Source organism: Odocoileus virginianus, chromosome 4, assembly GCF_023699985.2.
Source record: "Odocoileus virginianus isolate 20LAN1187 ecotype Illinois chromosome 4, Ovbor_1.2, whole genome shotgun sequence".
In the NCBI taxonomy this organism is placed as follows: domain Eukaryota; kingdom Metazoa; phylum Chordata; class Mammalia; order Artiodactyla; family Cervidae; genus Odocoileus; species Odocoileus virginianus.
This window is the reverse complement of record NC_069677.1, coordinates 59,263-73,457: the sequence shown is the minus strand read 5'-3', so window position 1 is coordinate 73,457 and position 14,195 is coordinate 59,263. Positions and strand designations below refer to the sequence as shown.

Genomic DNA, 14,195 nt, shown 5'->3' with positions numbered 1-14,195 from the left:
GGTAACTGATGAAAAGATTAAGCAGTTGTCATTAATTGGTGCAATTTCTCATGCTCCTTTTATGCATAAGTCTTAAAAAAGCACAATGTTGTTGTTCAGTAGCTAAGTTGTGTTCGACTCTTTGCCACCCCATGGACTGCAGCATGCCAGGCTTCCCTGTCCTTCACTACTTCCCAGAGTTTGCTCAAATTCATATCCATTGAGTCTGTGATGCTATCTAACCATCTCATCCTCTGCTGCCCTCTTTTCCTTTTGCCTTCAATCTTTCTCAGCATCAGGATCTTTTCCAGTGAGTCAGCTCTTCAGATCAGGTGGCAAAGTATTGGAGCTTCAGATACAGCATCAGTTTTTCCAATGAATATTCAGGATTGATTTCCTTTAGGATTGATGGGTTTGACCTCCTTGCAGTCCAAGGGTCTTCTCCAGCACAATTTGGAAGCATCAATGCTTCTTCAATGCTCAGCCTTCTTTATGATACAACTCTCACATCCATACATGACTACTGGAAAAATCATAGCTTTGACTATATGAACTTTTGTTGGCAAAGTGATGTCTCTCTTTTTAATATGCTGTCTAGGCTTGTCATAGCTTTCCTTCCTAGGAGCAAGTGTCCTTTAAGTTCATGGTTGAAGTCACATCTGCAGTGATTTTGGAGCCCAAGAAAATAAAATCTCTCACTACTTCGACTTTTTCCCCATTTACTTGCTACAAAGTAATAGGACCAGATGCAATGGTCTTAGTTTTTTTAATGTTGAGTTTTAAGCCAACTTTTTCACACTTATCAAGAAGTTTTTAGTTCCTCTTCACTTTCTGCATTACAGTAGTATCATCTGCATGTCTGAGACAGGCAAGGTGGTCTGGTATTCCCATCTCTTTGAGAATTTTCCAGTTTGTTGTGATCCACACAGTCAAAATCATGATATTCTCTAGCAATTAATAGATGGATGCTTCCACAAAAATGTACATTCTAATCAATTGAATTTGCCCCTTTGGAAGCCAAAACATTTTTTGAAGTAACCATTTCTGATGAAATTCTTTGTAAAACAGACTGAACACGTCTTTGTTTCTAAAAATGGATGGTATTAATATTAAACATAAAAGTTTATTGTTGATTCAATGTTATCATTATAAATAGAGTTGGGAATCTGTATTATATAACATAATTTTGCTCTGGGTTAAATAGGAAATAATGGAAGTGTAAGAATTGTGAATAAAAATGAGATAAATTTTGAATCTTGCAATATTTATTTTATTTGCGTGGCGAGAATTTCTTTTTCATATATCTTAGCTATAAATTATATTTCAGATGGTGAGGTTACTGGGTATAACCTTTCCTGATAAGTTAAGGGTAGCAGAACTTATTCAATAATATAAAGAATTAAAACATTTTTTTCTTAGCTTCAGATTTTTTTTCTTTTTTATTATTCTTTTTGTTTTTTTTTTTCCATTTATTTTTATTAGGTGGACGTTAATTACTTTACCATATTTTAGTGGTTCTTGTCACACATTGACATGAATCAGCCATAGACTTACATGTATTCCCGATCCTGAGCCCCGCTCCCACCTCCCTCTCCACCCGATTCCTCTGGGTCTTCCCATTGCACCAGGCCCAAGCACTTGTCTCATGCATCCAACCTGGGCTGGTGGTCTGTTTCACACTAGATAATATACATATTTCAATGCTGTTCTCTCGAAACATGCCACCCTCACCTTCTCCCACAGAGTCCCAAAGTCTGTTCTGTACATCTGTGTCTCTTTCTCGGTTTTGCATATAGGGTTATAGTTACCATCTTTCTAAATTCCATATATATGCGTTAGTATACTGTATTGGTCTTTATCTTTCTGGCTTACTTCACTCTGTATAATGGGCTCCAGTTTCATCCATCTCATTAGAACTGATTCAAATGAATTCTTTCTAATGGCTGAGTAATATTCCATGATGTATATGTACCATAGCTTCCTTATCCACTCGTCTGCTGATGGGCATCTAGGTTGTTCCATGTCCTGGCTATTATAAACAGTGCTTCAATGAACATTGGGGTGCATGTGTCTCTTTCAGATCTGGTTTCCTCGGTGTGTATGCCCAGAAGTGGGATTGCTGGGTCATATGGAAGTTCTATTTCCAGTTTTTTAAGGAATCTCCACACTGTTCTCAATAGTGGCTGTACGAGTTTGCATTCCCACCAACAGTGTAAGAGGGTTCCCTTTTCTCCACACCCTCTCCAGCATTTATTGCTTGTAGACTTTTGGATAGCAGCCATCCTGACTGGCGTGTAATGGTACCTCATTGTGGTTTTGATTTGCATTTCTCTGATAATGAGTGATGTTGAGCATCTTTTCATGTGTTTGTTAGCCATCTGTATGTCTTCTTTGGAGAAATGTCTGTTTAGTTCTTTGGCCCATTTTTTGATTGGGTCATTTACTTTTCTGGAATTGAGCTGCAGGAGCTGCTTGTATATTTTTGAGATTAATCCTTTGTCTGTTGCTTCATTTGCTATTATTTTCTCCCAATCTGACGGCTGTCTTTTCACCTTGCTTATAGTTTCCTTTGTTGTGCAAAAGCTTTTAAGTTTGATGAGGTCCCATTTATTTATTTTTGCTTTTATTTCCAATATTCTGGGAGGTGGGTCATAGAGGATCCTGCCGTGATTTATGTCAGAGAGTGTTTTGCCTATGTTCTCCTCTAGGAGTTTTATACTTTCTGGTCTTACATTTAGATCTTTAATCCATTTTGAGTTTATTTTTGTGTATGGTGTTAAAAGGTGTTCTAGTTTCATTCTTTTACAAGTGGTTGACCAGTTTTCCCAGCACCACTTGTTAAAGAGGTTGTCTCTTTTCCATCATATATCCTTGCCTCCTTTGTCAAAGATAAGGTGTCCATAGGTTCATGGATTTATCTCTGGGCTTTCTATTCTGTTACATTGATCTATATTTCTGTCTTTGTGCCAGTACCATACTGTCTTGATGACTGTGGCTTTGTAGTAGAGCCTGAAGTTGGGCAGGTTGATTCCTCCAGTTCCATTCTTCTTTCTCAAGATTGCTTTGGCTATTAGAGGTTTTTTGTATTTCCATACAAATTGTGAAATTATTTGTTCTAGTTCTGTGAAAAATACCGTTGGTAGCTTGATAGGGATTGCATTGAATCTGTAGATTGCTTTGGGTAGTATAGCCATTTTGACAATATTGATTCTTCCAATCCATGAACACGGTATATTTCTCCATCTGTTTGTGTCCTTTTTGATTTCTTTCATCAGTGTTTTATAGTTTTCTATGTATAGTTCTTTCATTTCTTTAGGTAGATATACTCCTAAGCATTTTATTTTTGTTGCAATGATGAATGATATTGTTTCCTTAATTTCTCTTCCTGTTTTCTCATTGTTAGTGTATAGGAATGCAAGGGATTTCTGTGTGTTAATTTTATATCCTGCAACTTTACTATATTCATTGACTAGCTCTAGTAATTTTCTGGTAGAGTCTTTAGGGTTTTCTATGTAGAGGATCAAGTCATCTGCAAACAGCAAGAGTTTCACTTCTTCTTTTCCTATCTGGATTCCTTTTATTTCTTTTTCTCCTCTGATTTCTGTGGCCAACACTTCCAAAACTATGTTGAATAGTAGTGGTGACAGTGGGCACCCTTGTCTTGTTCCTGATTTCAGGGGAAATGCTTTCAATCGTTCACCATTGAGGGTAACACTTGCTGTGATTTTGTCATATATAGCTTTTATTATGTTGAGGTATGTTCCTTCTATGCCTGCTTTCTGGAGAGTTTTAATCATAAAAGGATGTTGAATTTTGTCAAAGGCTTTTTCTGCATCTATTGAAACAATCATATGGTTTTTATCTTTCAATTTTAGCTTCAGATTTTATGTGCAACTGACTATTACTAACAGAAGGCTCAGAGAAGATAACAGAAAAATCTGTTTCCAGGAAAATTTGCTCTTCTCACCAAAACAAAGGAAAATATATTTCCTGTATGTCAGGTCAGTAGGCAGAAATTCCAGAAAAGGTGGATAACTGCTCTTCTTCCCACTTAGGAAAACATTAAAAAGTTCAATTATTTCAAAACATCCTCTCTTCAGAAATTTATCTTGTATTGCATGTCTCCTACATAGAAAAAGGAATGGAAATATTTCAAAGTAGGTGTCATTAAAGCCGGTGAAAAACAAGTTTAAAAAGATATAATGCCAACTATCATAGGGAAAAATTTGTCTACAAAACTTTCTTCTCTCCCAGTTATTGCACTGTACCTGAGCTAGTAATAGAAAATGTAATTACTACTCAAGAAACAACAACAGAGTAGTAGATAATGAATTATAGAGTAATGGACTCCAGTATGAGTTTAAATCTTGATTATTTTAATTATTAGAATACAACTTCAGGTAAGGTCTTTATTACCTCAGTTTCCTTATGCATAAAACAAGATTCATAATAACATAATATATTATTTTGTTGTGAGGATTAAATGACTAAAATATGTAGTATGTTTTGAACAGCCTTTGGAATATAAGTAACAAGAAGTTATTATTATTTGCTGCTATTGGAGTAGCTTCCCTTTTGGCTCAGTGGGTAAAGAATCTGTCCACGATGCAGGAGACCTAGGTTTGATCCCTGGGTTGGGAAGAAGCCCTGGAGAAGGAAAAGGCTACCTACTCCAGTATTCTGGCCTGGATAATTCCATGGACTATATAGTCCATGGGGTCACATAGAGTTGGACATTACTGAGTGACTCTCACATTGGAGTAGCTACATAACAATAAAATAAACCTAATTAGAATAAAATATAATTTTATAATAATAAAATGTTAACAGTTTGGAAATTGAGGAAATTACTGAACAATTGAAAAAATCGTTTAATTTTTTTTAGCAAATATTTATTATGTATCTACCATCTGTCACTGCAGACACTCTGCTAGTAAGGGTTAATATATTGTAAAATGTTATCCACGAAAGTTATAAAATCATGCCTGATAAATCTTTCACAGAAACTGTTGAAGTGGCAAATATTTAGTCTTTCCAAAACAGGATTGATTTTAATTTCGCTTTTATCTTCCAGAAGACGAGTCATGTGATATTCAACTTTATATTAATAAATATTCCATGTATGTTGTATCATCAGGGGACCCATTTGAACTGGAATGCCCGATGAAATATTGTGCTAATAGACCTACTATGACCTGGTGCAAGCTTGAAGGAAACAATTATTCACACCTTGGGGATAGACTTCAGGGGTCTATGGGTTGGGAAGAAAGGAAGCTTATTTCAGTTTTTATTTTGCATTTTAATTAAGTGCTTGCTAGTGACAGTGGGTCATACCATTGTTTTGTGAACTTTTCATCTGGATTCATTGAAAGCCACTCAGTTACCATTAATGTGACAGTGAGTTCTAAATATCAAGACTATCTAATTTTTTTTTGTCATGTTTTAAGAAAAAGAGCTGGAGAAGGAAATGGTAACCCACTCCAGTACTCTTTCCTGGAAAATCCCATGGACAGAGGAGCCTGATAGGCTACAGTCCATGGTGTCGCAAAGAGTTGGACAGGCTTGAGTGACTTCACTTTCACCTTCAAGAAAAAGAGGACTCAGATTCTCAAGTGATTATGTTAGACAATGGCCTCATGTAAAATCACAGATTGTAATGTGTGGTCACATACGTGTCTGTGTGTTTTGGAGTGAGACAGTGAAGAGTAGAGAAAAATATGTAATAAAATCATTGGTTTTGCCTCTAGGGGATATAACATTTATTTGATAAGTCAAAAATTTTATCACAGAATCATGAGAAAAAATTGCAAAGTGAATATCAAATTTAATAGTAGACAGCTTTTTACTTTTTCCCCTTTAAATTTTTTTCTTATATTTATCAGTACTTGACTTTTTGATAATAAATCCTTGATGTATTTGTGTTTGTGTTGCTCAGACATTTACATCCTTATTAATAGTTCACAGTTTGCACAGAGGGCAATCAGCACACAAATAATCTGACTCCTTGATGAGTTTTGAGAATAGTCATGGGTTTTTCTGCCTCCCAATCCCTCCTCAGAGACCCTCAATAGGCTCAACAACAGAGGAAGGACAGGTCATGTTGGGCCAAACTATGTTGAATGAAACATGGAAAACAAATACAGAAAAACAGAAGAGAGTAAAAAATAGTTGGTTTATGAAAATTCCACAGCTAACATCATTGGTCTTCCCACATAACTCAGTTGGAAAAGCATCTCCCTGCAATGCGGGAGACCTGGGTTCAATTCCTGGGTTAGGAAGTTCCCCTGGAGAAGGACCCCAATATTCTTGCCTGGAGAATCTCAAGGACAGAGGAGCCCAATATCATACTCAATGATAAAAAATTGAAAGCTTTCCCCTCAAGAACAGAAACAAGACAAAGATGTCTACTTCCAGGGTCCAGCCTCAGCAGGATCCAAGGGTACCCTCAGGATGAACGGCGTTGGAGAGAGAGAGAGAGAGAGAGAGAGAGAGAGAAGACTGGGGTGTGCAGCAAGGTCTGATGGTGCTTTATTTTTTTACCATAGCTTTTATACCCTAAGTTAGTACATTTCTAAGGACAAGATAAGCACACAGAGTTAGTTTAGCATTACATCAGCTTGTCCTTCATGAAACCAGGGTGTTTTCTGTGTTTATGAGGGTCTTGTACATTATCTTCTGGCCTTGGGGCCTATTGATATTTTATGACCTAGGTGAATGCAAAGCTGTTTTCCGTAATCTATTCTTTATTGTTCCATTTTGCCTTGAACTTAACAGAAAACAGAAAAGTTGCAGTCTCATGGTACAGCAGGTTGCAACATAGTAGAAATACAATCCTGTTAACACAAACATCAGTCCTTTTGCAGAAGTTATCAGTTAAATTTATCTAATAGGGTTACCACACAAAGACTCTGCAGCTCCGGTGAGGCAGCCCCTGTTTAGCATTCCTGGTTAAAATTAACAATTCTAAACTCTTATTTTTCTAAATCTTTAACTATAACCACTTTTAGAATAATATTTTTTTGTGTTCTCTAATAGGACTTCCTCACCCCCCGAAGGGCTCTGTGCCTATTAGGGCCTTTTGTGTAATCAAGTTCTTTATGCTGTTTGTGATTAAGATGTTGTGAGCAGTCATGTGCATTAGTACGCATTTGCCAAGCAGGCTAGAATGCCAACAAAGGGGTCTAAATTGAAACACTCCTTTCATCCTGGATAATCTTATAGGATACCACCATCTTGGGGGACATATTGATTAAAGTTCTAAGTTGATTCTGTTTGGAGAGAGATCGGGGAAGGCCTTCTACCTGTGTCAGAGAAATTAGGAAGTAGTTTAATATAGCAAGCATCAGAAAGACAGATATCATCTTTAAAGTGAGTGCTGGGGCAGCTTTTCGAAATCCCTAAAGTCCTGATCTGCCTTGCTTGTCAGGCCTTCTTCTCATGACCTTGTCATGGGTGGGATCTCGTGTGCTGGCTCCCAGCAGTCTAATTTTGCCATTTCTATTCAACATTGAACTGGAGGATCTAGTCAGAGCATGTAGGTAAGAAAAATAGAAGATATCTATTAATAACTTGGAAAGGAAGAAGTGAAACTCTCTTTTCACAGATGATGTGATTTTAAATATTAGAAAATCCTTAAAAATCTGCACAAACCATTATACTAGATCCAATAAAAGAATTCAATAAATTTGTATTATCAACACAGACAGTGACAGATTTACTTCTTCCTTTCCAATCTGAATTCCTTTTATTTTTTTTTTCTGTCTGATGCTATGGTTAGGACTTCCAATAGTGCATTGGATAAAATTGGTGAGAATTGGCATCCTTGTCTTGTTTCTGATCTTAGAGGAAATGTTTTTAGCTTTCCCCACATTGAATACGTTGTTAGCCGTGGGCTTGTCATATATAACCTTTATTATGTTGTGGTGTATTTCCTCTGTACTCACTTTGCAGACAGTTTTTATCATGAATGAACATTGAATTTTATAAAAGCTTTTCCTGTACCTATTGAAATGAGCATATGGTTTTTATTCTTCAATTTGTTAATGTGGTATATCATATTGACTGATTTGCAGATATTGAACCATCCTTGCATCCATGGGATAAATCCCACTTGGTCATGGTATATGATCCTTTTAGTGTGTTATTGGTTTCAGTTTGCTATTATTTTTGTGAGGATTTTTCCATCTATGTTTATCATTTATGTTAGCCTGTAGTTTTCTCTTTTTTAATGATATCTTTGTTTTCTTTGTATTAGGATCACTCACCATGATTTTTGCATGTATGTCCATTAAGAATATTGCCCTAAAATACTCTTTTCTTGTAGTTTTCTTATTTTTCTATCAGGATATTACTGGCCTGGTAAAATGAGTTCAGAAGCTTTTTTTCCTTGGCGATTTTTGGGAATAGTTTGAGAAGAATAGATGTTAAATCAGAGCTGAAATTAAGATCTACAATCTGTCTCCATTGAGGCCTAACTTCAGAGGGAAGGGAAGCAGCATTCCCTCCTAAACTGTATGTCCCAAGGGGATGACTGGAGAAGAGTGTAAAGGGTGAAGTAGTGAGAGGAAACATCTAAGAGCAGTGTAGGAGACATGAAGGGCATTTTAAGTTCCCTCTCAAGATTTCTATTCTTCTAATTTCCTACTCTCTCACCTTCTTATCATTCCCTTTCTTATCACATTGATGATTCATGCTCCTGAGCCCATTAGAAATTCTCCAAGACTTTGCTTTGACTTTATACTCTTGTCTGTCAACAGCCTTCCACTCCATAATTGGCTCCCTCATGGAGCTTCATGATCAACTCAGACCTTCACTATCTTCCTTCTAAATATTCCAATTAATTGTATGAACTGCTTGTTTTTTAATTGTCCCCACTTTTGGTTCATTTCAGCCAAAAATCTTCCTGACATACTTAATTTGCCTAATAGGCTTCCTTCATAATGCCACTTTTTAGTTGATCCCCTGCAGGGCATTCTCAGTGCTTACACTATTAGGCTGACACCATCTACCTACACCTATCAAAATTCTACCTCTCCTGTCAAGCCCAACACATTTTCTAATTCTTTATGAAGCTGTCTATGTTTATCCTAGAGAAAGTGACTTCTCTTTCCTAGTAATTTTTGTGTCATTTAAGGTCTTTGCCTCTCATTTGTCACAGATTTCCTTGTACCACAGATACGTAGGGAAATGTCTTTTATCCCATGAAGGGTTATGATACACTGGCAAGCAGGAACTATGTCATACTTCTTTGGATCATCCTTGCTTCATTTACAATAGTCAAATAACTCATTTAGAAATTGTCTTTGAGCAGGGTGTGGATTTTCCTTCTGTGAAGTGATTAAAACAAACATAACAAGAAGAGTGTCAAAGAAAAATTATTTTCTTTCTGTATCAGTGAATACTCAATGAACTGAGCATGATGTAAGGAGAAAAATATACTCTGAAATTATATTTCAGGACCATGCTTTTGGTAAATAAATTTTGGAGCTATGATATAAAATCTTTCATTTTTCCCCTTGAAATATCTTTCTTACAGAGTATTGGAACTTTTCCTGTTTTTGTGCCTGACCCTGCTTTGCTTTTTATGTTCAAGTTAAAAATCAGTGGGTTGCCTTTTGGCTCAGATGGTAGAGTCTGCCTACAGTGCAGGAGACTCAGGTGTGATCCCTGGGTCGATTGGCCCTTGTGAAAGCAGGATGTGACAGAGTCCATGTTTGGATGCTGGTGGGAAAGCAATTATCTCCCAGAAGGAAGAAAAGCAGTTTGCAAAGACTCAGGAGAAAAGTCAACAGAACAGTCACTGAAACATACACTGGCCTGGCAACTCTGTTCTCTCCAATCTGCCTTAGGTTAATCAATCCCTGATTAGGAGCTTCACAAAGGCAGATGGCGATGATTTTAGCAGGGCAGTGAGGGTGTTAGAGTGGGCAGAAGGTGAGAAGCACAATCTTTTTTTCAGAATTAATTCCCACCACATCATCAAAAGTCTTCTTTCCTCGTGGCATTCTATACTCTCTTGAAGCACCTGCTGAATGTATATCTTGTTATTCCAATTGCTAAAAGGAGTCCTATAGGCTGAATTGTTTCCTTATACTTAAGGAGGTGGAAAGAGGGAGTCAAAGCAGACAGAGGAAGGTTTGGTTGTATTTATACAGTCTCTCTTTAAAAAAAAAAAAACCAAACTTTTTATTTTGTATTGGAGTATAGCCGATTAACAATATTATGATAGTTTTAGGTGAACAGCAAAGGGACTGAGCCACATATATACATGTATCCATTCTCCCTCAAACTCCCCTCACATCCAGGCTGCCACATAACATTGAGCAGAGTTCCATGTGCTGTACACATTTTGGTTTTCCATTTTAAGTGTAGCAGTGTTTTACAGTTTTTCTTTGAAATAACCCCAAGGTTATTTATTAAAATAAACCCAAGGACTTTGTCTATGAACTTGAAGTGATGATCTACACATTTCCAAACTACCTTTCAGCTGAATTATTGAATTATCTGTTAGTATGTAAATAGAGATGTCTTCTCGGAGGCTAGCTCTGATTTTGAAGAAACCTGAGTAGAGCCTTCGTTGTTTTCACAACCAATTTAAATTCTTTATCTTGTTTTTCTATTTCAGAATGGACTCAAAATAATTCAGAACATCCTCTTCTAAGTATCAAACTTGCCAAATAAAATCAAGGAAGTAGATTGTTATGTGGTTGGAAAGTAATACAGGTTGCATCTTCTTCATTGAGTGGATTTGTTTGTACTAACTTATCTGTTGTGGGAAACAGTCCTGGGCTCCTATCCATTCCCTTACCCCAGACAGCTAAATTTGTCACTGTTCATAATAAGTTGGCTGCTCGCCCAAACTAAATAGCTGCTGCCACATGAACAATACAGTATTTGTTACCACTCAATTACCAAACTACTTCACGCCCAGATCCAGTAGCTCCTGACCACATTTACCCCAAAACCAAGGATATGAGGAAGGAATGTATAACTAGGTTAATATATCTAGAAAAACACCTTCCTGAACAAACAAAATTGAGCACAAGTACAAAGTTAAAAGATTTATTATGAATTCTGATATTTTCTATTTTGTTATCTTTCACTTTTTGACTTCATTTGTTATCTGTTATGTTGTTGCATGACTCACTAGTAAGTTACAACCTATCATGGAAAAACAGGGCCTTAATGCACATATTCTGTGTGTGTGTGTGTGTGTGTGTGTGTGTGTGTTAGTCGCTCAGTCGTGTCCGAGTCTTTGTGACCTCATGGATTGTAGCCCACCAGGCTCCTCTGTTCATGGGATTCTCCAGGCAAGAGTACTGGAGTGGGTTGCCATTTCCTTCTCCATAATGCACATTAATATTGATCAATAATAATGGGAAACAGTTGTATGCCCATAGAAGCATATCTGGAGATACCAAAGATATTTGAAGATAATAAAAGTATTTGGAAATATCAGGGTTAATGAGACAACACAAAGCATTGTGTTAAAGGAACTTCAATTTTGTTTCAAAAACATGTTGGCTTGAGTCCTGGCAACTGCCATTTACTAGCTGTTGGATTTCTGGCAAGTCTTGGAACAATTACTCTTCTCAGAACAAGTGACTGATTAAAAAAAAAAAGTACTCCTTACTTTTCTTCTCCTCTGTTTGCTGTTCTCTGTTTATTTTTCTTAAGTGATCATTATGAAAATTAAATAAGACATTGTAAATGAAAGGGCATGGTGAGATACTATCTGAGAGCTGTTATGGATAGTGTGTTACAGATTAGCCCTAGCAGAATTGAAAGATAAATTATAGCCACTCACAAACACTCAGCATTAAAGCAAGAGGTGGGGGAGAGGACTAAGTCCTGGGGTTCTTGGGAGAAACCTTTTAAAAGAGAAATAGAGGCATCAGCTAGAACTGCATTCACGTTCTGACAGTTCAGAGGGTGTTACTTCATTTGTCTCATATTTTCTAACCGTCTTGAGGATTAATGAAAATTTCAGATACAAAGAGTGCCTCAAGACCACTCGCCAAGGAAGAGATGGTAGACCGACAATGGATCCTTTATAGTTTGCTTCCTTTGGGGGCTTTACCTTTACTTATTACCTGTTTCTACCTATTCTGCTGCCTTAGAAGGCACCTAGGTGAGATCCATCTCCTCTCTGCTGCTCTGTGCCACACATTTGGGGTTCATTTACAATGGCTGATAGATTTTTAGTTAGTTTCTGGTGTTTTTTTCCCCACCATATTCTAGTATAAACCATGAACAATGATTTCCTGGGGGAACAACTCATCTTTCCACCAGAAAGCCAAATGGATGAATTCAGATCTCCTCTAGTCTTGAAAAGGCATGCTCACTACAGCAAAGGCTTGTGGTGAGAAGTAATATTGCTGGGACTTAGTCATTCTACTTGGGTCCATCATAGAAGGAACTCCTCTAACATTCAGGGTGTTGAAAAGGAGGTTGAAATAATTTCACAGATCAACATGTCTGCATTGAATTAGTTTGTCTGGTCCTGTTTTCCACACTCATATCACATCATGCCAGTCATCCACACCCCTGTCTAAATGAAGACCCAATGTCCCCAGAGAAAATTCTTACGTCTGTGCTTAGTGTCGCCATCATAAACAGATGCTTGAACTGAATCCCCACCCAACAATAATGTATTTGAAAAATGTGGTTATGACTATGATCAGAGAGGTGATATTTTGAAAACAATTACTTTCTATTTCTGTAAGAATTCACTTAAGGTCATCAGTGAACACTTCAACACATAAGAGAGAGGGGTATGATGAATTCTGGTCTAGCTGGAGTCCAAACCAGGTCAGTCCTCTTTCTCTTTCCTTTTCCCCCTCAGTCAACTTGTCTAATTCCTTTTTCCACAGCAGCAGCCACAGTGTAGCTATAGAAACTAAGCTGGACAGAACAATCATTATTTCTGCCACAAGAGAAAGGCTTGTCTGAACAAAAGTGCTCTTGGTGTTTTGTGGTGAGGACTTCTGGAGCCTAGAACCTTCTCAGGATGCTGAGAGACTCCTCTGTGACTCCAACTCCACTTCTTCAACACCAAGGCTCTTTCAATGGTCCCCCCTCCAGTTTCCACCACCTTTCTTGAGGTATCTGGAGCTTCAGGAAAAAAAAGCAAGGATAAATCTTTTGATTTACCACATCCAAAGTGAACTAGGCCAGAGGAGATCCCAGCTATGTAGGTGACAGGACAGCTGTGAGTGTGGCATTACATACAGAATGTACCCAGAAAAAGGATTCCCAGGGTTTTAAAGTGCCAGGCTAGGTCTTGTGCCCTCCTCTTGGCTATGCCATAGGCTGTTCTGGACAAAATGCACAGCACGAATTCTCACAAACAGAGGTTTGTGTGCCATGATGGACATAGCAAATAAAGAAGCCCAAACTAATAATAACACTGTGGATGGTGTGCACGTGGGTGAGGTGGGGAGGCATCCCCACCTCTGGGACTGAGTTTCAACCTAGCAATCTGATTCTAGAACCCCTATTCTTAAATGACCCTAACGTACGAGGAATTGAGGAAGAATTTTATTTTGTGCTGTTCTTTACCTCTTTTGGTTTTTTATTTTATTTTTCTTTTTGAATTGCAGGGAGACAAAAGAAACTTTCTAATTCAACAGGAAGGGATACTAACCTGGTGTGTTTGATGGTATATAACACAACCTGTGTTATACCATTCTAATATTTATATATTTTTTTAACATTTAATTGAGTCTATGTAACACCATGTGCCAAGAACTGTTCTAAATGCTATATGTATTTACTTACTTTTAAAATGTGTTTATTTTCCACTTACTTTAGTCTGTAGCAAAGATTCTTCCAGATTGTTGTTTAGTTGCTAAATCATGTCCAACTCTTTTGCGACCTCATGGACTGTAGCCCACCAGGCTCCTTTCCCCATAGGACTTCCTAGGCAAGAATACTGAGTGGGTTGTCACTTCCTTCTCTAAGGGATCTTCCAGACCAAGAGATTGAACCTGTGTCTCCTGCATTGGCAGGCAAATTCTTTACCACTGAGCCACCTGGGAAGCTCTTCCTTGGGATTAGCAAATCTCATAAATGAGTCTTATTAGGCAAAGAAGGCAGTGTAGAATCTAAGCAAAAAAGTCAGAGGCTGAACCATACAATGTTGACTCTGTTCTCAATCTGGTATGTGACTTTAGGCTATTGATTTATTCTCACAAAAATGCCTTAAGTGTTTCCAG

The 14,195-nt window shown here is 37.5% G+C and overlaps 1 protein-coding gene across 1 annotated transcript in view; it reads left to right on the top strand.

The window, feature by feature from the left end:
• Positions 1–14,195, top strand: part of BTLA (B and T lymphocyte associated) — a 36,207-nt gene that overhangs the window by 17,403 nt on the left and 4,609 nt on the right. The window contains 4 exon segments of the mRNA XM_070465913.1: positions 5,062–5,376; positions 6,367–6,502; positions 11,969–12,109; positions 13,581–13,627. Of these exon segments, the coding sequence (XP_070322014.1) occupies positions 5,062–5,376; positions 6,367–6,502; positions 11,969–12,109; positions 13,581–13,627 (639 nt within the window).